This window comes from Carcharhinus amblyrhynchos, chromosome 11 (genome assembly GCF_965287045.1).
Source record: "Carcharhinus amblyrhynchos chromosome 11, sCarAmb.v2.hapA, whole genome shotgun sequence".
NCBI lineage: Eukaryota > Metazoa > Chordata > Chondrichthyes > Carcharhiniformes > Carcharhinidae > Carcharhinus > Carcharhinus amblyrhynchos.
In genome coordinates this window covers 33,020,700-33,045,676 of record NC_137334.1, presented here as the reverse complement: position 1 = coordinate 33,045,676, position 24,977 = coordinate 33,020,700, and the positions used below count along the sequence as shown (strand labels likewise).

At 41.2% G+C, this 24,977-nt stretch overlaps 1 protein-coding gene across 1 annotated transcript in view; it reads left to right on the top strand.

Moving 5' to 3' along the window:
* The window catches only part of ankar (ankyrin and armadillo repeat containing), a 107,690-nt gene that overhangs the window by 15,202 nt on the left and 67,511 nt on the right, over positions 1 to 24,977 (top strand). Inside the window, exons 5-9 of the mRNA XM_080198352.1 lie at positions 3,635 to 3,798; positions 6,785 to 6,900; positions 15,471 to 15,651; positions 18,034 to 18,102; positions 24,284 to 24,506. Of these exons, the coding sequence (XP_080054478.1) occupies positions 3,635 to 3,798; positions 6,785 to 6,900; positions 15,471 to 15,651; positions 18,034 to 18,102; positions 24,284 to 24,506 (753 nt within the window). The remainder of the gene's footprint in view (positions 1 to 3,634; positions 3,799 to 6,784; positions 6,901 to 15,470; positions 15,652 to 18,033; positions 18,103 to 24,283; positions 24,507 to 24,977) is intronic.

The following is a 24,977-nucleotide window of genomic DNA, read 5'->3' as shown; positions in this document are numbered from 1 at the left end:
CAATCATCTGTTTGAGGTTGTGCGGTTGCTTGAAGGCAAATAGTGGGATGTGGCGATGGCCTTGGCAAGATGTTCATCTTCATGATGGCATGTTGAATGCTCCAAAGAAGATGCTGTAGTTTCTCCACAAGGGAAGTACTAGAAGACGAAGGGTACTCTGGTTGTGTCCCGTGTTTGTCTTCTGAGGGGGTCGGTGCAGTTTTTTACTATGGCATGTCAGAACTGTCGATCGATGAGTTGAGCACCATATCCTGCTCTTATGAGGTTGTCCCTCAGCATCTGTAGGTGTTTGTTGTGATCCTCCCCATCTGAGTAGATCCTGTGTGTATGGAGGTCTTGTCTGTGGGATGGCTTCTTTAACGTGTTTAGGGTGGAAATTGGAGAAGTGGAGCATCAAGAGGTTCAGAGCAGTCCTCCAAAAGCTCATGTTTCCAAATAAACTTGTTGGACTTTAACCTGGTGTTTGAGATTTCTTACCGTGCCTACCCCAGTCCAACACTTCCAGCATCTCCATGTCATAAAAATGGACAGTAAGTACTTCTTTTATATAAAGGAAGAGAGTGGCCAATGTGAACATAAACCCCTTAGGAGAATGAGACTGGGGAAATAATAATGAAGAACCAGGAAATGGCAGAGGAATTAAATAAATGCCTTCTGTTAGTCTTAACAGTAAAATACATTAAAGCATTTTAAAAATACCAAATAGCAAAAGAGGGGGAGGTATCACTAGATTAAAAAGTACTAGGGAAACAAATGCTAAAGGCCGATAAGTCGTCAGAAACTGAGGACTGATCATATAATATTAAAGGAGGTAACTACAGAGATAGTGGATGCACTGGTAGTAATATTACCTAAATCTTTAAATAATGGAAAAATCCCAGAGGATTGGAAAACTGCCAATATAATACTCGTATTCAAAAAGGGAGTAGTAATGCACAGAGATCAGTGCTGGAGCCACTATTATTTACAATATGTTAATGACTTGGATGAAGGCAAGTTTGTAGATGGCACAAAAATAGATGAGAAAGCAAGTGGTGAGGTTAACAGATGAGACAGAGGAATATAAACAGGTTAAGTGAGTGGGCAAAAACTTGACAGATGGAATATAATGACTTGTGCCTTGTAGATTGTGGACAGGCTTTAGAGAGTCATGAGGTGAGTTACTCACTACATGATTCCTAGCCTTTGATCCATTCTTGTAGCCGCAATATTTATATGGCTAACCTAGTTAAGTTTCTGATTAATGGTAACTCTCACAATATTGATGGTGGGGGATTCAGCAATGGTAATGACATTGAATGTCAAGGGACAATGATTAAATTCTCTGTTGGTGAAGGTCATTGCCTGGCACTTGTATGGCGCAAACATTAGTTGCCACTTGTCAGCCCAAGCTTGGATATTGTTCAGTTCTTGCTTCATTTAGACATGGGCGGCTTCAATATTTGAGGAATCACAAATGGTGCTGAACATTGTGCAATCATCAGCAAATATCCCCACTTCTGCTTCTGACCTTATGATGGAAGAAAGGTCATTGATGAAGCAGTTGAAGATGGTTAGGTCCAGGACTCTACCCTGAGGAACTTCTACAGTGATATCCTGGTACTGAGATGTTTGACATTCAGCAAACACAACCATCTTCCTTTGAGTTAATTATGATACCAACCAACAGATAATTTTCCTCCTGATTTCTATTGACTCCAATTTTACTCAGACTCCTTGATGCCACACTCAATCAAATTATGTCAAAGACAGTCACTCTCACTTCACCACTGGAGTTCAGCTCTTCTGTCCACTTTTGGACTCAGGAGCACAAGAAGCTTTGTGGCTCTGGCAAAATGCAAAATGTGTAGATTATTGCTGAGTAAGTGCCTCTTGATAGCATTGCTGACAACCTCTTCCATCACTTTGCTGATGATCTAGAATAAACTATTGGGGTTATAATGGTTGGGTTGCTTTTTGTAGACAGGACATGTGGGTAGTTTTCCATATTGCCTGGTAGATGCCAGTGTTGTAACTATACTGTATCTTGACTAAGGGTACAACTAGTTCTGATGAACAACTCTTCAGTACTACTGCTGGAATGTTGTCGTGACCCATTGCCTTGGCAGTATTCAGTGCCTTTGACATTTCTTGATGTCACATGGAATAAAATAAATAGGTTGAAGACTGGCATGTGTGATCTCAGGGACCTCAGGAGGAGATCAAGATGGATCATTCACAGCACTTCTGGTTGAAGATGGTTGCAAATGCTACAAGCTTGTCTTTCGTACTGATGTGTTGGGCTCATCCTTCATTGAGGATGGGGATGTTTGTAAACCTTCCTCCTCCGCTTAGTTGCCTAGTTGTTGACCACCATCATGATTGAATGTGGCAAGACTACTGAGCTAAGAGCTGATCCGTTGGTTGTGGGCTTGCTTAGCTTTGTCTATCTCATGCAGCTTTCGCTATTTGTCATACAAGTAGTCCTGTATTATAACTTGACCAGGCTGATACCTTATTGCCAACCTGGCAGTACTGACCTGTGCCAACAGACAGTGCCAAAGGGCATTGCCAGGCCACTACCTAGCCATGTACTTCTCTGGCAGGAGCTATATTCACCTTTTATGCCCCCAGATCGATCCCCACAACAGGGTTACGTCTGGATGAACCTGTTGTAAACTGCGCCAGTTTGAATATATTGAGGGGTGGGGGCATGTGTCAATATGGGGATCTTAATTATATGTAAATGCATTAAAATAATAAACCTGATTACGCCTCTGGCAAATGCCAGTGAGAATCAGAAGTCACAATCTCATTGGTGAGATCTGCAACTTCTGGGATTTTTCCAAATCTTGAGCCCCTGCCACCATTCCCACAGATGACAAACATGGGCTCAAGACCATCTTCCCTCCACCCCTCTTTTGTTCATTTGCCTGTAAACAAATATATTTTAAAAACTATTGGATGGATTTCAATGAAATTTGGTACAAAGATATGATAAGGTCTAAGGACGAATTGATTAAATTCTGCCAAAAATGCAATCTGGATCCAGATCCTAGAATTTTTAAGTGTACCTGTTAACTTTGGACGATTGAGCAAATTGACTTTCTTTTTGAATGTTGTGGATTGTTTTATTGAGAATATTGTTGATTGTTTTAAAATATTATGGATTATTTCAGCTGCTGTGGTCAAATTTATATTCAGCTATTAAATTGTGAGCAGAGTTTTCAGAGCAGTTTGTTGGATGTGGATTCGGCTGTAGCCTCTTCAGTGAAATGGAAGTTCATTATAAAAATATTTTTTTTTCACCTTTGTTGTTTCAGAGATCAGCCAGGTAGGGAAAAGCCTCAAGGGGGAGCTGCATAAATGTAATAACATTAAGTTAACATAGCATGATGGAGGTATATGCTCTCTTGAGTGCACTCTTCACTGGTCTTCATGACTAAGAACTCAGTTAGCAGTTTGAGTGCACACATCATCTGTAGCCCTGTTGCAAAACTAAGCATCTCAAAATAAGATGAGGAAAGCTTTTAATTGATGAGGTTATGAAAATCGACTTTAACAATTTGACGAATATTTACTTTGCAGGACAGCTATGTGAAGCATTGCCTCACAATCACCAGTCTCCTCTTTATCCCTGTCTTTTTCTTAACAGCTGACAAGTTAAAAACTGAACGTGAGTTGCCACCCCTTCTTCTAGGTCAAGATTTCAAATGTAAGCATTTTATGTATACAGCAAAAAAGTACTTCCATTTGCATGGTGGAATTGAATTTGACATAGGAACTCCTGCACTTGAAGATATGCCTGAAAGTATTAAGGTATTCATATAGCTGTACATCTTTTCAATAACTGAAATGTCTTCTTCCTGAGCAGAGAAAAAAAATTAGAAGCATAAATAAGACTGATTCTTAAATGAAGTACATAAATTGGTTCTGATAGTCCAATGGATAATGCAACGTGTAGTTTAATACCAAGCTATGGAAGATTAAGTTTGTTCTACGTTCAGTCATTGATTTTTGCTAGTATAGCTGCAGCATGTTGTTGATGGTGAAGAAGGAAAAATTATTCAGGATTCCAATCTGAATTCATTGATCCCATTCTGACAGTGTATACTGCAGTTATCAGGACATAATTGCTGATCTTCTATGTGGCATAAAAAATAAGGACTTCCTTTAATAAAGCCTTGGTCAGCTTATGAACATCCAAGGAGAACATGGAGGCTTCAAGCTACCTTCTGCAGGTGATTCAATCATTATGTGCCAGGGTCCTTGTGTGCCATGTTAAAGCACTCTCCCTTGCATAATGAGCCTTCATCCATCAAAGCCTTATGTAGTCACAGGTCCCTAGCATTGTCAACACCACCTACTGGGGTACCCTTTCAGTTGTCCAATTGAGATTACCAGAAATGGTGGTAGTCACATGCTTTGAGCTCTGCCACTATGTCCCCACCTCAGCCTTTTCCACAATTAATATGTCACACACCCTGTCATTTCTTTCAACCTCCCCACTGTCTCCTCTTGTTACATTTCAATCTTCTCCTTTCTTCATTGTCATGTGCAATCAACATCCACATATCTTTCCATCCTGAAAATCCAACCCCTGAACCTGCCATTCCTCCTTCTGCCTGCTCCTGCATCTGTGTGCAACTCACATCCCCACTAATGACCTTTAATACTCTTTCACATGATATCATTACACTCTCATCCTTCCACCCTGCCAGCTCCCATTGGCCCTTGAGACCCTCACCATTTCTTCATAACATATATACCTTCAATTTGCTCCCCAGAAGACCACAATTGATTCCTATGAACCTCTTCACAGCTGTACACACCCCCCCCCGCACCTTCACACCTGCATGCAATTCTTCCAAGTTCTACACATACAGCCCCTCCCCTGCTGCCCCCCCCCCCCCCCCAAACCCCAGCACCCACTGGGCACCCATCATGGCCTTTTCCAGCCTTCCCCTCAGTCCCATTTACTGCGTTGCTGCACTCATACTCTTTTTATGCACCCAGCTAACCTTAAGGCCTCCACCCATTCACCATCACTTCAGTCCTCTCCTAACCTTTATCACTGCAATGCGCGTCCCCCTCCACCAACACCAACAGGCCCTTGTCATCTAACAGAAATTCTTGCTGCCTTCCATCTGCAATTGGGCAGCTGGACAATGCAATCCCATGGTGAAACCCCTGAATAAGATCTGAAGATTGAGCAAGGTTCCTTGCAAAAGATCCAAGATTGAGCATAGCTGCTGTTTGGAGTATTCCCACTTTCAGGAAGCTACTTCACAGAGATCCCACATGGTTGAAGCTCCAGCTACCAATGTCTATGGTGCTCCAGGATCCATAGCTGGAGACCTCCAGCTTCTCCTTAGATGTTCACAAACTGACTAAGACTTTCTTAAGTTAAATCCTGATATTTGCATGCCGCATTAGTTCAGCATGTTCTGGATAGATGCGTTTTCCCACTGGCATCATGGAAAAATCAGACATGGGAGGGAAAGATTCCAGTCAGGCATCCATCTGCATCCCATTAGCAGGATGCAAATCCATTTCACATTGGCCTCTGAAGGGAATTAAAACCCATCATGGAGAGCAGTACTGGAAAATCTTGCTGTCATTTCACTTCAATAATTGAAGTGAAAGTGATTATTATTGCCCAAATTTCCTAATTGTGACAATCAACTCAAGGTGGCACAGAAGCTAGCGTTGCTGCCTCTCAGCTCCAGGGACCCAGTTTCAATTCCAGGCTTGGATGACTATCTGTGCGGAGTTTGCAAGTTCTCCCCATGTCCGTGTGGGTTTCCATCAGGTGTTCCTGTTTCCTCCTCCAGTCTGAATGACGTGCTGGTTAGGTGCACTGGCTATGCTAAATTCTCCCTCAGGGTACCCGAGCAGGCACTGGAATGTGGCGATTAGGGGATTTTCACAGTAACTTCATTGCTGTGTTAATGTAAGCCTACTTGTGATAATAAATAAAATTTGTGATCAATATTTCTTAATTTCCCTGTTGTATTACTTCTTCACGGTGATCTTCAACAACTGCAGCAAGGGTGGAAGCAGAATGCTGATTAGTTGACCCTGTTGCCTTGGATGACCTCAGTCACATGAAACTCAACTGTCCCTACCTCCTCCTGCTCCAGACATGTGTCCATGCAGTGATCACCTATCTTAGAGTTCCCGAGTTGCATGTCTCTGGGTTGGTGGGGCACAGGTGCACATCTCTCCTCCAAATCTCTATCCTGGCTCCTCTCCAGACTAGGGTTAGAGCTTCTGTTGAGACTAGACAAGATACCTGTGGCTCAGGCCTTGGCCTGTTCTGAGTGGCTCCTGTAAGTGAAAAGGAGAGAGTGAGTGACAGTATGAGCTGCCTCCAACATGTAGGCACTTGGCCCTCAGATTTCAACATCATGCATTGATCTTTACTGGGTGGAAGCCCAAGTGAAAGCTCACCATCAAGTGCCTAGACCCACTCCACATTTCTCCTCAAACTCTGAGAATCTTTAGATGTAGGGCGTACAGTAGTCATGCAGTCCACTGTCCAGTGGGTTGTGTTGGAATGTGAATGTGCTAACGATGGATGACACACATGAGAAACCACATTTGAGTGAGGAATCAAAGGGTTAATGGCATATTGAAATTATTTCTGCATGAGTGATTGTTTTCAGGAATGATGGGAAAGAGAACAAGAAGTTACAGTGCACAATTTTACATGGAATTTTATTTTGCCAGGTTGAATTCTGTAATACAGTAAATAAATTATAGATCATTTATGTTTTTTATTATTATCACTGTTTTGCCATAGGCTGCCCTTACTGATATCCAGACCCAGGCTATGTACTATTTGAAACAATTGTTCAAACCTGATATGTTACTCAGGGGTCAACATACCATACCAATTATGAAGTTTGATGGGAAAAGGTAGGTAAGAACCTGGTTTTAAAAAAACATAGTTTTCCTATCATTACAAAACCTGCCCTGTACACTCCACTGTTTTCATTTACATAAAAGCAAAATACTGCAGATGCTGGAAAGCTGAAATGAAAGCACAAAATGCTTTATAAACTCAACAGATCTGGCAACATCTGTGGAGAGAGAAACAGAGTTAAAATTTCAAGTCCATATAACTGTTTCACTCTCCACAGATGCTGCCAGACTTGCTGAGTTTATCCAGCATTTTTGTTTTCATTTACATTTTCCTCAGTTTCCTTTTTTTTTGCTCTCTGCCTATCGACATATCCAATTATTCTCTGAGCAAAATGGTCTGGTCACGTGTCTCCCGGTACTGTTTCTAAATATAAAATTTGTCCTGATATTGTGTCACCAAGCAATGATCAACTGATGGCTTTACCAAAATGACATTAATTTTGTTTCAAACTGAAGGAAACAAGCAGAACAAGTATTTAATTCAATATACAGTTATTAAAGTGTATTTCCAGCTTAATTGTGTGACTTTTTAAAACTGTTTTTCCCCTCAATGATTTGAATGGACATCTCTTCTGAACAGTTATAGCAGCCTTTTACCAAATGATTTAGATATATGTGATCAAACAACAAAATTATTGCTGATAAGACACAGATGAGTAGATTTTGCTGAATCAGTTGAGTTTATTTTAAACATTTAGGTTACATCTGTTTCTGTTTGCTCCTAGTTTTTTCCAAGTATTGTATTAACTCATTGAATTAACCCTAATAATTTCTTTCCAATGACATTACCTTTTGCAAATTCTTTGATCAAATATTGTTCATAAACTAATAAAGTTCAATCAGTGGAAGTATGTTATAGTTAAACTTTCTAAGCAAATGTTTACATTGGAGAATTGTAACTAACCAGAGTTGTTAATTCCTCCAGCTGTTAGTCACACTCTCACAGACAAAATTACAGTAACTTCACTGCAGTGTTAATGTAAGCCTACTTATGACTAATAAATAAATAATCAGATTCACTGAGAACCAGTAGCATCATTAACACACATGACCTCCTTCTGACAAAACCATGCTGACTATCCTTAGTTAACCCATGTTTTTCCAAGTAGATATTAATCCTCTGCAGAATTTTCTCCATTTTTTTTTCCCTACCACTGACATGAGACTCACGAGTCTGTAATTTCCTGGTTCATCTCTAACACCTTCTTGAAAAGTGGAATCATATTAGCTGTCCTCCAGTCCTCTGGCACTTCTCCCATGGACAGAGAGGAATTACAAATTTGTGTCAGAGCCCCTGTAATTTCCTGCCTCATCTCCCAAAGCAGCCTGGGATGTAATTTGTCTGGACAAGGGGACTTATCTATTTTTATGTCTGTCAGAGCATCCAGTATCTCCCCACTTCCTATGTCAAACTGTGCAAGTTCTACACCGTCCCTCTTCCTGAATTCTGCACTTATGTTCTCCTTTTCCTGAGTGAAGACTGAAGAGGAGTATTCATTTAACACCCTTCCAGTATCCTGGGGCTTCAAACACAGATTGCCCCTTTGGTCCGTAATGGGCCCTACTCTTTCCCTGGTTAACCTCTTAGGGGTTGCTAATCCTGTTCGCAAGTCCTATTTCATGTCCCTGTTTTGCTCTTCAAATTGCTTTTCTAAGTTCCCTCTTATACTACTCTAGGGCTGCAGCTGTATTGCTCCCTTTGGCATTGCTAAAAGCCTTTCTCTTCTTCCTCATCTACTCCTGAATTGTCCTAGACATCCAGAATATATTGCTTCTACGTTTCCCCCCTAAAGGATACATGTTGGACATATATTCTCCCCAGCTCTTTTTGAATGCCCCCTCCTGCTCTGTTGTAGACTTATCAGCAAAGAGCTGTTCCCAGTCAACTTTGGCCAGATCCTATCTTATTTTCATAAAATCTGACTTCCCCCAATCCAAAGCCGTCTTTTACAAGCCATCTTTCTTCTTGTCCATAACAAATTTGAACCACTGATCCCTGAGGTGGTGTCCTTCAGGGATCAGTGCTGGGTCCACTGTTATTTGTCATTTATATTAATGATTTGAATGAGAATATAGGAGGCATGGTTAATAAGTTTGCAGATGTCACTGACATTGGTGGCATAGTGGACAGTGAAGAAAGTTATCTCCAATTGCAACGGGATCTTGATCAATTGGGCCAGTGGGTTGACGAATGGCAGATGGAGTTTAATTTAGACAAATGCGAGGTGATGCATTTTGGTAGATTGACTTACTCAGTTAATGGTAGGGTGTTGGGAAGAGTTACAGAACAAATAGATCTAGGGGTACATGTTCATTGCTCCTTGAAAGTGGAGTCACAGGTGGACAGAGTGAAGAAGGCATTCGACATGCTTGGTTTCATTAGTCAGAACGTTGAATACAGGAGTTGGGACGTCTTGTAGAAGTTGTACAAGACATTGGTAAGGCCACAGTTAGATACTGTGTGCAATCTGGTCATCCTATTATTAAATATTAGGATATTATTAAACTAGAAGAAGTGCAGAAAAGATTTACTAGGATGTTACTGGGACTTGATTTATTGAGTTGTAAGGAGAGGCTGGATAAACTGGGACTTTTTTCTCTGGAGCGTAGGAGGGTGAAGGGTGATCTTGTAGAGGTCTATAAAATAATGAGAGGCACAGATCAGCCAAATAGTCAATATCTTTTCCCAAAGGTAGGGCAGTCTAAAACTAGAGGGCATAGGTTTAAGGTGAGGGGAGAGATACAAAAGTGTCCAGAGGGGCAATTTTTTCACAGGGGTTCATGAGTGTCTGGAACAAGCTGCCAGAGGTAGTAATAGAGGTGGGTACAATTTTTTGTCTTTTAAAAAGCATTTAGATAGTTACCTGGGTACGTTGGGTATAGAGGGATATGAGCCAAATGCAGACAATTGGGATTAGTTTAGGGGTTTTAAAAAGAAAGGGCGGCATGGACAAGTTGGGTCAAGGGGCCTGTTTCCATGCTGTAAACTTCAGTGACTATGACTCATACTATATTGTGGTTGCTATCACTACTGCCACATTGAACATTGTTCAGCCTCCTTCCCTGAACCAGATCCAGCACTGCGTTATCCCATGTTGGACCTTCCACATATTGATACAAAAATCTCCTCTGGATACAATTCAAGAAATGCACTCCTTCCAAAGCCTGAGCAGTTTGACTATCCCAATTTATGTTGGGAAAGTTGAAATCCCTTCCTATAATTACCCAATTGTTACTCTTACTCAACTTTGTCTACATGTTTCCTCTTCTATTTGCCCCTAATTCTTTGGGGGTCCATGATACACTCCCAGTAATGTGGCTACCACCTTAACATTCATAAGTTCCAGCCATATAGCCCCATTTGAAGACCCTTTCAAGACATCATCTCACTTTATTGCAGTAATTAACTCTTTAATTAATGGTGCTACACCACCTCCCTTTTTACACCCTCCTCTGTCTCACCGAAAGATCCTATGCCCCGGAATGTTGATTTGCCAGTCTTACCCTTCCCTCAACTATGTTTCTGTGATGGCAACAATATCACACTTGATTTGTTGTCCATGGTTGACACTTCCATGTGTCAATCCACACTTATATCTCATCCATCTTACCTATTACATTCCTAGCATTAAAGATCATCCAGCCTTGCCTAATTCTGCGGACAGTCAACATAATTGAACTCACTCTGACTTGTTTTCTTTACTATAGCATGATATGACTCTATTTCACAAATATTCTGCATCCCTTCCCCATGATGTGGAGGTGCCAGTGTTGAACTGGGATAAGTATACAATAAGCAGATCCTTCCCCATGCCAGATTAATTTAAACTCCTCCCAACAGCACCATCAGAAGTACCCACAAAGATGCTGACCCCAGTGTGGTCAGGTGCAGATCATCGTGTTTGTACATGTCCCACTTCCCCAGAAATGATCCCAGTGATCCAGGAATCTAAAACGTTCCCTCTTTCACCAATTCTTGAGCCACGCATTCATATGTCCTATTTTCCTCTTTTTATACTCGCTAGCACATGGCACCAGGGGTAATCCAGAGATTACAACCATTGAGCTCCTTCTTAATCTACTGCCTAGCTCCCTGAACTCTTAATGCAAGACTTCATTCCATTTTTGAATCCTGTGCAACATTTAAAGTTGTACCAACAATTAACTTTAAACAACCATGGACAACAAATCAACAGTACCAGACCAAATTGGAGTGATGCAAAGGCTATGACAGATGCAAAAGACAATACCCAAACAAACCACACAATAGCGGCAGAAAGGCAGAGAACTAACTGCAAGTGTTAAAATTAATTATTTTTGTAAATGCTGATGCAGTTCCTGAACTGCAACAGCAGGTGGAAGTGCTGAGCCATGTGACTGTGATTGAGGGAAAATCATAGAGCATTCATGGCTGCAAGCCATTACATAGGAACAAGGAGTGAGAATAGGCAGTTCAGCCCTTTGAGCCCACTCGCCATTCTATATGATTATGGCTGATTTCCACCTCATCCTAACTCCACTTCCCTGCGTTTTCCCCATAGCCCTTCATCCTACTTTTGATCAAATATTACAGAACTGGAACAAGTTAAGTCTTTACCAGAGTCCGACCTGGCTAAGGTGAAGTGGAAATGAAGGACCATGTCAAAGTTCTGTTGCAGGTGGAGAAATAAAAATTCAAAAATAAGATCAGAAAATGTTCATATCACAGCTGAACTGGGAAGACTTGAAACACAAGATTCAAGCTGAGTATATTCCTTTGGAAATGCATAATGAACTAAGATCTTCAATGAACCAAACTGTTCAAAATCTGAACAAACACATATCTGAAATATCACAAAGGTATACAAAGGCTTTGAAAGAAACAGAAAGATCAAATGCTGAGAAGGATGAAATGTGCGGAATGGAAGAACAAATCCAGACTTTGAAAGCAGATAAGGAAAATTCTAAGAAACAGATTGAGGATCTAATGTGTGAGTTGAAAGAATATAAGGAATAGTCAATGACTGTGGAAGTAACATTTCAAAAAGAACTGAATGCCCAGGCATATTCATTAAGCTTAAATAAGAGTTCTGCAAATAACTCTGAAACAAAGACAACTGAACTTACCAGAATGAAAAGATTCTTAAGTGCAAGAAAAAAACTGGAAAATAAAAGATTAATCAAATATTTGGGTAAAACTGTGAAACAAATGGGAATGAATATTCCAATTTTGAAATGTAAACTCCCGCAATGATCTCCATGAACCCAATAAAGAAAGAAATACTGGATTTGTCCCACAGATGAATAGAGTGAACACTCTCTCTGGAAAGAATGAGATAAGCCAATAGCCCTTGAAGAGACCAGACCAGGAGCAGATAAGGAGCACTTCAACTCCAATGAGCATAAAGATGGAATTAGAAGAAAACAACCAAGTATCAGAAAGATAACTTATGATGCCACTTCCAAATCAATAAAGTTTGCCCAAATCAACAGAACCTTACACTCCAAATATTTCCAGGACATGATATGGAAAATTCGCCAAGCCTCCAGATCTACCTGAATCTGAAAAGACAGACTTGTGTTGGGGAGGAGGGATACTGTAATGGTAATGTAAATATGTACTGTAAATACATTGGGTAAATACTTAATGGGATAGTGCAGTACAGTAAGGGTTAACGTTGGACTGGGTACAACACTGCTTACGGTGTGATGTAAAGGGTCACATGACCAGAGTTTAGCGAGAGTTGTAGTCTGTTCAGAGACCTATGCAGAACCCAGTATGGTGTTTGTTCCTAGCTTGGACCTTTACTGTACCTCAATTTCTAGTGGTTAATAAATACTTAGTGTTGAACTACCTGAAACTGCAGATACCTTAATTAGGCCACCCATAAATCCCAGGCAGCTATTTGCACCACAACTGGTGCCCTCACTACATCAAGTTACTCCTACTACTACTCCTCCTCCTCCGAACAAACAGTGTACCAGCACCTTCTTTATGAAGCTCCAATCTTCATTGCTGCATTATGTTGTGCAAGGTGCTGCCCACCACTATCATTCTCAATATGTTTCTAGTACATACTAAAGTGTATTCTGTCCAAGCATTGAAAGAGCATCATTGTCATCCTGAATGCTATTTGATAGTATTTCTCCTGCACATCAATATCTGGGCCCCTAATGGGTGTCATCAGCTAGTCTTTAATGGATAGCCACTGTTTCCAAGGAACAAGCTGATGACCCTACTTATATATGTGGAGAGCCTGAGAAGACGACTGGTGCAATGTGAAAACACCATGGCAGTTCCCTGAGTGTTTATCACAATTGTGCATGATGACCTTTTTGTGTCTGCATACAAGCTGCACAAGGAGTGCAAGCCCTTTCTGTTGATTAAGGCCCCAAGGTGATTTGGAGATGCCTTCATTGCCACATCTGTTTGTCAATGACTTCCTGTAGTTGTGGGAACCCAGACAGTGTGACAAAGTTGAGCACTCACTTATTCTGACTAGTCTCATCATTTGCAGAGTGAACAAATCCCCAAATGGGATCAATTAGCTGTGAAACACATTTATAGGCAGTACATTGTGAGATTGTGCAAATATCTCCTGTGGATTCTTGCAAGAAACCAGAGATGAAGAAGTTGAAGGAGGTGATAACCAACACACTCTCCTATTCTTTTTTTGTCATGCACAATCAAGTTGTTTAGATGCACAGCCCTCATAAACATTTTGTGTGGCTGTGCACTGACAGTATCTTAAAAGGGTTAAATTGTGCACCATCCACACAGGAACTTGCAGGTTTCCAAGCAGGCACACAACTTAGAGGGAACATTGGTAGTAACTTTGACAGCCATTGGACATGTGTGCCCACCAGGTCCACTTGTTAGGAGATCTTCTTCCAGGAGGCTGCAAAAAGTTCAGCAAACTGATCCCCTGCCTATAAACCCTGTGTTTCATCTCCTACAAGCACCTTTGTGCTCTCTCCTTGTCACCTGTGGAATGACATATCAGTGAGAAGTGTGCTGCTCCTATTGCTGCTGCAACTTATCCTGGTGCCCATCTGAGATCCAAGGTTAAGCTGCATCCTTTGGCAGCTTAAAAATGCAGGTGAAATGCGCAAAACTCCAGGGTAGCCTCCAAAGTCTTGGAAACTTCCTCAAAGATATTGAAAGCGCACACTTGGAACAAGTCCAGCTGGCAAAATCGTATCACTTAAATAAGGAAGCATGTGTGTCGCCTGAGTACTTACAGGACTTTTTATTTGCCATTTGTTCAGCTCCCTCAGTTCCCAGGACCCTCACACTTGGCTTTCACTGATGAGTTTCAGGAAACCTGTGCATCAAGTAACTTCCAAAAGTTCTACTCAAATATTTGTTAATTGCCCTTTAATATAACTCAGTTGGCAGCCCCCCTCTTGCATGCAGTCAAATGTGCTGATATTAAATATGCAAATTGGTAGATTACAGCCTACTTCCAGAGTCAATGTCAATTTCAGCCCTTTTAAGTAGCTGCCCACTGACAACTTCTCCCATTTTGTTTAGGTTGCAATTACCAGCCAGCAGGCAGTCAAACCATTGTTGTTCTGAAATATCATACATAATGCATACATTGGACTTCCCTCTTTATGCAATGCAAGTCCATACCAGCCTTTAACTTCCTAGTCTATTCCCAGAGGGCCGGTAAAATCTCAAACTAGATGACTCAGCACAAACTGAATGTGGACCAATAAGGTCAATCCCAGGCTGCATGGTGAGTTGGATATGTGTGCAGCAGAAGACCCCTTCTTACTTGGGGCACCTTTCCTTCAGGGCCCAGTGACCTCTGGACTTCTATTCCCAACCGCCAAAACCCAAACGCTCACCTTGCAATCCCCCCAGACCTTCCCTCCTTCCCCATCACCCTGCTAATCAGATTGACCAGCAGCTCTCCAAGGCAGGACTTCTTTCTGGTGATAGGTGGAAGTCCCATCTTCATAGAATTATTGAATCCCTATAGTGCAGAAGGAGGTCATTTGCCCCATTGAGTCTGAACCAACTCTTATCTATACCCATAATCCTATCCTCGTAACAAAACATATTTTACCCCTAATCCCCCTAACCTACATATAAATTGACTCTTAGTGTCCCAAGATATCATGGCCAATCCACCTAATCTGCCCACTTTTGCACTGTGGGATGAACCAGACCACCTGGAGAAAAAACACACAGACACAAGGGCAACATACAACTCTACACAGACAGTTACTCAAGGCTGGAGTTGAACCCAGGTCCTTAGGCTATGAGTCAGCAGCGCTAACCACTGTGCCGACCTACTGTCAATCGGCACTTATTAGAGCTTGGAATGTCATTGGGCCTGCTGAACTTGGCAGAGATGTGTTTTACCGCTGACTCTTTATGAGCCCGCCACCCTGAAAATTCAGTCCGTGAGATTTCCTGTCCTAAATAGTTTAGTCCCACATTAGGCAGTACTTTTGTCTGCTGGATCTTGTGAAATTTTTTTTTTTACTTTGATTCTTAGAATGTTTGAAAGTTTACACAGAACTGCACGTTAGTCCATGTTTTAAAATGTCTCGTTTTGATGTTATGTTTACAGCTATAATGTTATCTGTATAGAACTGGAAAATTTCCTCAACACGTTTCAGAAAACTCAATGGTGGACAAGTTTGAGTGAAGCAATCCCTCTGCTCAAATCTAAAAGGCTACCATTAAATGGAGTCCAGTTGTTTGAACAACTGAGGAAAAAGTTTGGTCATAAAAAGGCCTTAAAATGCAAGGTAATAGGAAAGTTATTTTTTGGTGCATAAAAATACTTAGTAGATATAATTACACATTTTTTGTATTGCACCTCATGATAATGATAAATACATAATGTTGGCAGCTATTTTCCATGTAATTACTGAAAGACTTTGAACAGTTGGATAGGAGTACAAAGAAGAAGAGTATCCAGACTTATCAAATGGCACCTTTTATAATTTCTTTTTACTGTTTCAGTTATGGAAAGTAATTATTTTAGATTGGAAAAATGTGCATTATTTATTGACCATCCATATCGCTTTGAGAAGGTGGTGGTGAAGCGTTTTAAACTGTTGCATTTCACATGGCGAAGGTACTCCATATTTTTGGTAGACGAGAGGGCGGAATTTTTCTGAGAAAATTTTAATTGTTGAACAGGCGAAGAAACAATAAGTTTTCACGGTGGTTTTTTTCAGCGAAGTAAGGAATGTGAATTTTTGGCATTCTGCGCAAATCAGGAGCTGTCATGCGATTCTCACCAGGAAGGGATGGGCAGAGCCTAATATTGCCAGTAAAGCCGGCTGCTGAGCTCTTGGGGCACCATTGCACAGGTACCCTGATCTCCCAGTATGCCGGGAATCTCCAGTCACCCGCCCACCCCATGGACATGACCCCCCCGCCAGCCTGCCACCTTCAATGGCTATTTCTCCCTGCCCCACAGACATCAGGCCCCCACCCACCCCCTGCAGAGATCCCCACCCTCCCGAATCATCACACCCCCATTACTATCACTGCAAATGATCCCCTGATCGCCACCCCTTCCCCGATCACCAACTATGCAGAGATCCTTCCCATCACTACTCTCCTCCCCAATCACCCACTCTCTCCCTGATCAACACTCTTGCGGTGTTCTTCCTGATCAGCACTCTTGCAGAGTTGCTTTTGCCTCCCCCTCCTCTAATGGCAACAGAACAGCCTCTATGTTATCTCATCGGAATGAATCCAAAAGCACGTGACTTACCCAAACTGCTTGCAGCTGAACTCCCTTTGAAGGAGAGCTCTGTATAAGCTTTAACAATGAACACACAAGCAGTCACGCCAGGAAGACAGCAACAAAAAGAAGCACCCCATGGTTTAATGAAGCACAGCTGGACTGTCTGCTGGATTGCAGAGGAGGAGAGGCAGACAATAATCTACCTCCCCATAGACTGGCGATAATCCGGGGTCAGGCTGGTAATGCAAAATGTCAATGATGACCTGGTCAGCGTGTGCCATGGAAGTGAACATTTGCAAAACCTTCATTTGGGAAAAGGATTCAGGTGAAGTTACACAAATGTAAAGTAGTTAAAAATTCTGTAGAATACTTGGGTAACAGGGCAGACAAGGATGTGTCAAGGTTCAAGCAATTAGAAATGCACCCTCAGAACATCTCTGAACGCCAATCCTTTTTGATCCTCATAATTTATAATATTAAATTAATATCAAATTTGGCAACATTATTGCATCCATTGAATTAACTCTTGAAGAAGGATATTCTGCGGAATTGGATAAAGGAGTGTGACAATACATCAAAATGGATAGAAGCCAACTTGTAGAGGGTACGATGCTTGTACATTATGGTGAGATCAAGCTAGCATGTTATGGTCCATCATGTGTTGGCTAGTGGTAAGGAAAGACCACTGGCATTTGCCCCTCACACCATCAGTGCTAGTGAGTGAAATTATGCTCAGAACATGAAGCGTTGTCCTTGTGAAAGTACCTGTATGCTCATAGTTTCACAAACATAATTGACAACAAACAACTGACAACTATTCTGAATCCAAAGTCTCCAGTATGAAATTAAAAACAAATGATTGCGAGATCATTGTAATGCTGATGTGATGTCTAGATTATTGTCTCCATTGGAGAAGGAAGTCAACAAGGAAAATGTATTTTTCTTTTGGTATTTGGATTAATTGCCAGCCACACCAGATGACATTGTGAGAATAACTTATAGGGACTTCATGTTGACAAGGGTGTAGATATCACAAATGGGTGACTATCACTGTATTTAGAAATCAAAGACATTTTTCATGTGTAATAATGAGTTGCCAATTAATAAAGGTTGTGCCATGTGGGTAGCTAGAGTTTTAATCCCTGGAAAATACAAATGGTTGCTCTGTGGTCTTCATGATCAACATTAGGGTGTATTTGATGAATCTAATGAGGAGCTCTGTTTGGGAGCCAGGGTTAGATAATGATATAGAGAAACAGTGAAAAAATGTAGTGCATGTCAAGTAGTGGAAAAGAAGCCAACATTGATACCTTTGCAGCTATGGAGCCCTGACGAAGGATCATCCAAACTCAAAACATTGGCTCTGTTCTCTCTCCAAAGGTGCTTTCAGACTGCTGAGGTTTTCCAGCCTTTTCTGTTTTTGTTTCAGATTCCAACATCCACAATATTTTGCTTTTATCTGAGAGAAAATATATTTGACTACCTAGCTTTGAGCTTTGTTTGGTGTGTGATGTTGAATTGGAATATGAACTGGGACTGTCTGAGAACCCAACCCTGGTAGGGCCTTAACTTTTCAAGTACTAACTAAGAGATTTACTGTCTGTTTTGGTTTAATTGCACTGTTAAATTGCTTAACTATCCAGTCAAATATATGGAGAAGTTAGCACTCAACAAACTCAGTTTCTGGTTGCCTGATTTCTGTATGATTTTTGAAGAAGCTCGCTTATGTGGAACAGGCTTTGCAACAATAAAAATACAGTAAAGTGCTATTTAATTGAACTCCTGTGTTAGAGTGTGCTTAAATTTCCCACCTACAAAGGTACCTGCACAACACAATGTCCTTGCCCTAGTATAACATTCCTCGCACTACTACCAGCAGCTGTCTTGTTTCTTGGAATACAATCTGCTACACGGTTTTTATCGCTGAAGCCACATTTAGCACAGTCAGTAGAAGAGGAAGTATCAAGACAGAAAGAGAGTCAAATAGGGGATGAGTACCAAAAGAAAGTTATTCCCGTAAAAGTCATGGCAGAAACTAGTACAAGTGAAACTCAGAGTTTATGTCCAAGTCAGAGTCAGACAGAATGTCTGATGAAATGGAAATTTCAATTGTAGGTAAAGATCAAAATCAGCCTTTGTTGGAAGAAGTTTCTCCTCAAATCAGTCCAAGGTGGGTCAAGGTCTTTCACAAGTTCTGAAGTTTTGGATCAGGAAAGGAATTTTGTCCTAAGAATAGGAAATTATGGTTAAGTTTGAATTGTGAATTAGGGAAAACAAAAAATGTCTTAAGATTGTGAGGAAATCATATACAGCGTTGTTTTGATATGTATATTTGGAAAAATAGGAACAGTTATTCACTGAAATTATTGTCATAAGACACACAATTGTTCTCATTTCATATCTAGATAAGTTGCATTATGACTTATAATGACCACAGGGGATCATCAATAGATTTCGCCGTGGGCTTCGTGGGGTACAAATTCCCCTATTGAGCAAACAGAGGCTCACCCTATAGGAAAAGAGCAGCAGGAGTTTAAAACCAGATGAAACCACTCAGACCATGAGCCAAAGGTCTCCAGGGCTTTGACTTGTGTACTGTAGCTACAGAAGTGTTCCTTATTATTAGGTGTTGGTGATGGAATATTGGCCTCGGCAAGATTATTATTGTGACTTTTTCATTAAGGGAAGAGGTCTGTAACAGTGCCATCTTGTGACCATTTGTGTACACAGTATTAATGGCCTGAGTGATGGGCGGATGACAAATCGGGGGTAACAAGAAAATTTTTAAAAACTACAATTACGCTTCCATCTTCCTCCCACAGGATTCCCTTCATCTCAAGCCTCAACACCACCACTTGGGGGTCTCCACCAATCCTCTGACTACACCATGCCCAGTAAAAAGTCTGACAACACCAGGTTTTAGTCCAACCTATTTATTTCTACACCATGCCCCACAGTTTTTCCCACATTCACTGATTCCCCAGAGTCACAGAGGTTTACAGCATGGAGACAGGCCCTTCGGCCCAACTTGTCCATGCTGCCCTTTTTTTTAAACCCCTAAACTAATCCCCATTGCCCACATTTGGCCCATATCCCTCCACACCCATCTTACCCATGTAACTGTCCAAATGCTTTTAAAAAGACAAAATTGTACCCACCTCTATTACTACCTCTGGCAACTTGTTTCAGACATTTGCCACCCTCTGTGTGAAAAAATTGCCCCTCTGGACACTCTTGTATCTCTCCCCTCTCACCTTAAACCTATGCCCTCTAGTTTTAGACTCCCCTACCTTTGGGAAAAGATATTGACTATCAAGCTGATCTGTGTCCCTCATTATTTTATAGACTCTATAAATCATCCCTCAGCCGTCTATGCTGCAGAGAAAGAAGTTCCAATCTGTCCAGCCTCTCCTTATAACTCAAACCATCAAGTCCGGGTAGCATCCTAGTAAATCTTTTCTGTACTCTTTCTAGTTTAATAATATACTTTTTAATAATATATGGACTGGCCAGAACTGTACACTGTACATACTGTGGCCTTATCAATGTCTGGTCTTAATAAGTGTAGCCTTCTCAATGTCTTGTACATCTTCAAGAAGAACTTCAAAAAGAAGGGCCCTTGCAGACATATTTGAAATGTCAGTATTCACAGGGGAGGTGCCGGATGATTGGAGGGTGGCTCATGTTGTTCTGTTGTTTAAAAAAGGTTCCAAACAAAATCCGGGAAATTACAGGCCAGTAAGTTTGATGTCGGTGGTGGGCAAGTTATTGGAAGGTGTGATAAGAGATAGGATCTACAAATATTTGGATAGACAGGGACTTGTTAGGGGTAGTCAACATGGCTTTGTGCATGGTAGGTCATGTTTGACCGATCTATTAGAGTTTTTTGAGGAGATTACCAGAAAAGTGGATGAAGGGAAGGCGGTGGATGTTGTCTACCTGGATTTCAGCAAGGCCTTTGATAAAGTCCTTCATGGGAGGTTAGTTAGAAAGGTTCAGTCGCTAGATATACATGGGGAGGTAGTAAATTGGATTAGACATTGGCTCAATGGAAGAAGCCAGAGAGTGATTGTAGAGGATTGATTCTCTGAGTGGTGTGCCGCAGGGATCGCTGTTGGGTCCATTGTTGTTTGTCATCTATATCAATGATCTGGATGATAATGTGGTAAATTGGATCAGCAAATTTGCTGATGATACAAAGATTGGAGGTGTAGTGGACAGTGAGGAAGGTTTTCAAATCTTGCAGAGGGATTTGGACCAACTAGAAAAATGGGCTGAAAAATGGCAAATGGAATTTAACACAGACAAGTGTGAGGTATTGCACTTTGAAAGGGCAAACCAAAGTAGAACGTACAGGGTAAATGGTAGGAGTCTGAAGAGTGCAGTTGAACAGAGGGATCTGGGAGTACAGGTACAGAATTCCTTAAAAGTGGTGTCACAGGTGGATAGGGTCGTAAAGAGTTCTTTTGGTACATTGGCCTTTATAAGTCGGAGTATCGAGTATAAGAGTTGGAGTGTTATGGTAAGGTTGTATAAGGCGTTGGTGAGAATGAATTTAGAGTATTGTGTACAGTTTTGGTCACCTAGTTACAGGAAGGATGTAAATAAGGTTGAAAGAGTGCAGAAAAGGTTCACAAGGATGTTGCCGGGACTTGAGAAGCTGAGTTACAGAGAGAGATTGAATAGGTTAGGACTTTATTGCCTGGAGCATAGAAGAATGAGGGGAGATTTGACAGAGATAAGATTTTGATGGGTATAGATTGAGTGAATGCAAGCAGGCTTTTTCCATTGAGGCTCGAGGAGAAAAAAACCAGAGGGCATGGGTTAAAGGGGAAAGGAGAAAAGTTTAAAGGGAACAAAAGGGGAGGGATTCTTCTTGCAGAGAGTGGTGGGAGTGTATAATGAGTTGCCAGATAAAGTGGTAAAGGTAGGGTCACTTTTAACATTTAAGAAAAACTTGGATGGGTTCATGGATGAGAACGGTGTGGAGGGATATGGTCCAAGTGCAGGTCAGTGGGACTAGGCAAAAAATGGTTTGGCACAGACAAGAAGGGCCAAAAGGCCTGTTTCTGAACTGTAATTTTCTATGGTTCTATGTCCCAACTCCTGTATTCAATGTTCTGACCGATGAAACCAAGCATGCTGATTGCCTTCTTCATCACTCTGTCCACCTGTGACACCACTTTCAAGAAGCTATGAACATGTGCTCCTGGATCCCTTTGTTCTATAACTCTCCCCAGTGCCTACCATTAACTGAGTAAGTCCTGCCCTGGTTCAATCTACCAAAATGCATCACCTCGCATTTATCTAAATTAAACTCTGCCATTTGTCGGCCCACTGGCCCAATTGATCAAGATCCTGTTGCAATCAGAGATAACTTTCTTCACTATCCAGTATACCACCAATCTTGGTGTCATCTGCAAATTTACCAACCATGCCTCCTATATTCTCATCCAAATCATTAATATAAATGACAAATAACAGTGCATCCAGCACTGATCATAGGCCTCCAGTTTGAAAAGCAACCCTCTACAACCAGCCTTTGGCTTCTGGCAAGAAGCCAATTTTGTTTCCATTTAAATGCCTCACCCCAGATCCCATGAGATTTAACCTTATGCAACAACCTACCATGCGGTACCTTGTCAAATGCCTTGCTAAAATCCATGTAGACAGCGTCAACTGCACTGCCATCATCTACCTTCTTGGTTATCCCTTCAAAAAAATCAAATTTGTGAGACACGACTTTCCACTCACAAAGTCATGCTGACTATCCCTAAACAGTACTTGCCTCTCTAAATGCCTGTAGATCCCATCTCTCAAAATACCATCCAACAATTTACCCACCACAGATGTGAGATTCACTGGTCTGTAGTTCCCAGGCTTTTCCCTGCAGCCCTTTTTAAACAAAGGCACAACATTTGCCACTCTCCAAACTTCAGGCACCTCACCCATTACTATCAATGATTCAAATATCTCGGCTCAGGGACTTGCAATTTCCTGCCTAACCTCCCACAATGTCCTGGGATGAACTTCATCAGGCCCTGGGGATTTATCTATCTTGATGCGCTTTAAGATTTCCAGCACCTCTTTCTCTGTAATATGTACACTCCTCAAGACATCACTATTTATTTCCCCAAGTTCCCTAACTTCCTTGCTTTTCTCAGCAGTAAATACGGATGAGAAATATTCATTTAGGATTTCACCCATCCTTTGTGGATCCACACATAGATGACCTTGTTGATCCTTAAGAGGCCCTACTGTCTCCCTCATTACTCTTTTGCCCTTTATGTATTTGTAGAAGCCCTTTGGATTCTCCCTCCCTCAGAGGATTTACCCCTCCCCCTCCAACCCAATGTCTAAACCCACGATATGTGACCCCTCGCTTCTGATTTCCACCGCCCCCCACCATTCCCAAATCTTATCTATTTACCTTAGTCACTTACCTTCTCCTGACCTATAAATTTGAACGGACATTTGTTTATCTGGTTTTGCAGCAGCTGATGCCGTAAATATGTAGGTGTGTCCTCTTTCAATTTGACTCTGCTGGACTGCAATCTGGACCTTGAAGGCTGCTGGTTCTCATCTGGTCTCAGATAGAAGGTTGGCTTCATATCCACAAAATAAATTTCACATAAGTAATTGGGAACAGAGTGGCAACCTGGTGCTGATTTGCACTGAGGAAGTTATGGCCCAGAACAGCTCTGAACGTTTGTACTTGCCACTGCTGGTAGTTCTTGTAAGTTATATGTTGTCTCATGAAGAGGTCTAGAGGCCTTTCTGGTTGAATAATAACTGGTCATTATTAACACATAACTGCATACATATATAAAGGATGCAGCCCTGACTAAGTGCTATCTTCATGCCCACTTCTACAGACTCACTATTACATTCAACTTCCTTAGTCCCACCTTAATCCTTACAATCCTGAATATAGTACTATTTTGATATTTGTTTTCATCCAACTTGTTTTTTAAGTTTAGAAGTTTGTAATGAGAAAACATCTAAGATTGAATTCAATTAGCCATTAAGGATCAGTAATTTCTTACATGTAGTTATATAGAATGTGCTGCACAGAAACAAACCATGCAGTCTGAGAATCCCTATGGTGCAGAAGACGCTATTTGGTCTATCAAGTCTGTACTAACTCTCTGACAGAGTATTTTACTTAGGCCCTCTCCCCCACCCTATCGCTGTAATTAGATGGATAATCCCATCTAATCTACATTTTGGGACACTAAGGGGCAATTTAACATGTCTAATCCGCCTTATCTGAACATTTTTGGAATGTGGGACAAAACCAGAGCACTCGGAGGAAACCCACGCAGACACAGGGCAAACATGCAAACTCCACGCACACAGTCACCTAAGGCCTGAATTGGTCCCAGGTCCATGGAGCTGTGAGGCAGCAGTACTAACCACTGTGTCATCGTGTTGTTCCATTATTTGTGCATCAATAATACAAAATATGCATTACAAGGGTTTTTTTTAAATAAGCATTTTATTTTAAGAATGTTGTCCTTGACAAAACAGAGGTAGGTGCCCATCAATATTAATTGGAAATTTAGAGAAAAATTCAAGTCGAACATTTCACCGATGTTCTGAAATGCAATTCTTGAGGAAGCTGCCTTCCTGTGATGTAAATGTCATGCAATTGTACTAATTGCTTTTTTTTCATGCAGGATTTGTACACTGGTCTAATGTCTGCTACTAAAAGTGGACTTGTTGCTGCCTTTTACACATACACACAACAGAATCCAATATCCCAACTTGGGGTTGTCGATGAAGCTGGTTATTCACTTGCTCATCATGCTGCTATACATAACCACGTGTCAATTGTTTGTCAGATGACCACAATACACCTAAAGATCAACAAACGTCGCAGTGACAAACAGCAAAACCTTGGTAAGCTCCAAAAGTCGACAAGTTTCTTTGTGATTAGCATCTTATAGTAAATTAATACTTTCAAAACCAACTTTAATTTGCAAAATATTGAATTCTAAAAAGCAAGATAAATGCCAGTACAGTGCAAAGCTTACTTGAAACGTTTTTCAGACAATAGTGTTACCTACTTAATGTGAGCAAAATATTCCTTAGTAATTACTTAATGTGCAGACTGTTTGTATCATGGAATAACACAACATAATTGATCCTGCTAAGCACCATCCACACATCGCCCATAAACTGTGGAACCTGAGCAGTTCAGATGGTAGCACTCCTGCTTTTGAGTCAGGCCCTTAGTTCAAGTCCCAGTCCAGGACTTGTTAGCCATGGGAGGAATGTTCATGCAGCTCAAAGAAGGTTTGTAATCCTGTAAATCCTTTCAACACTGCACATTCTCCAAGGGAGTAAACAGTGTGAAGAAAAGAAAATCCC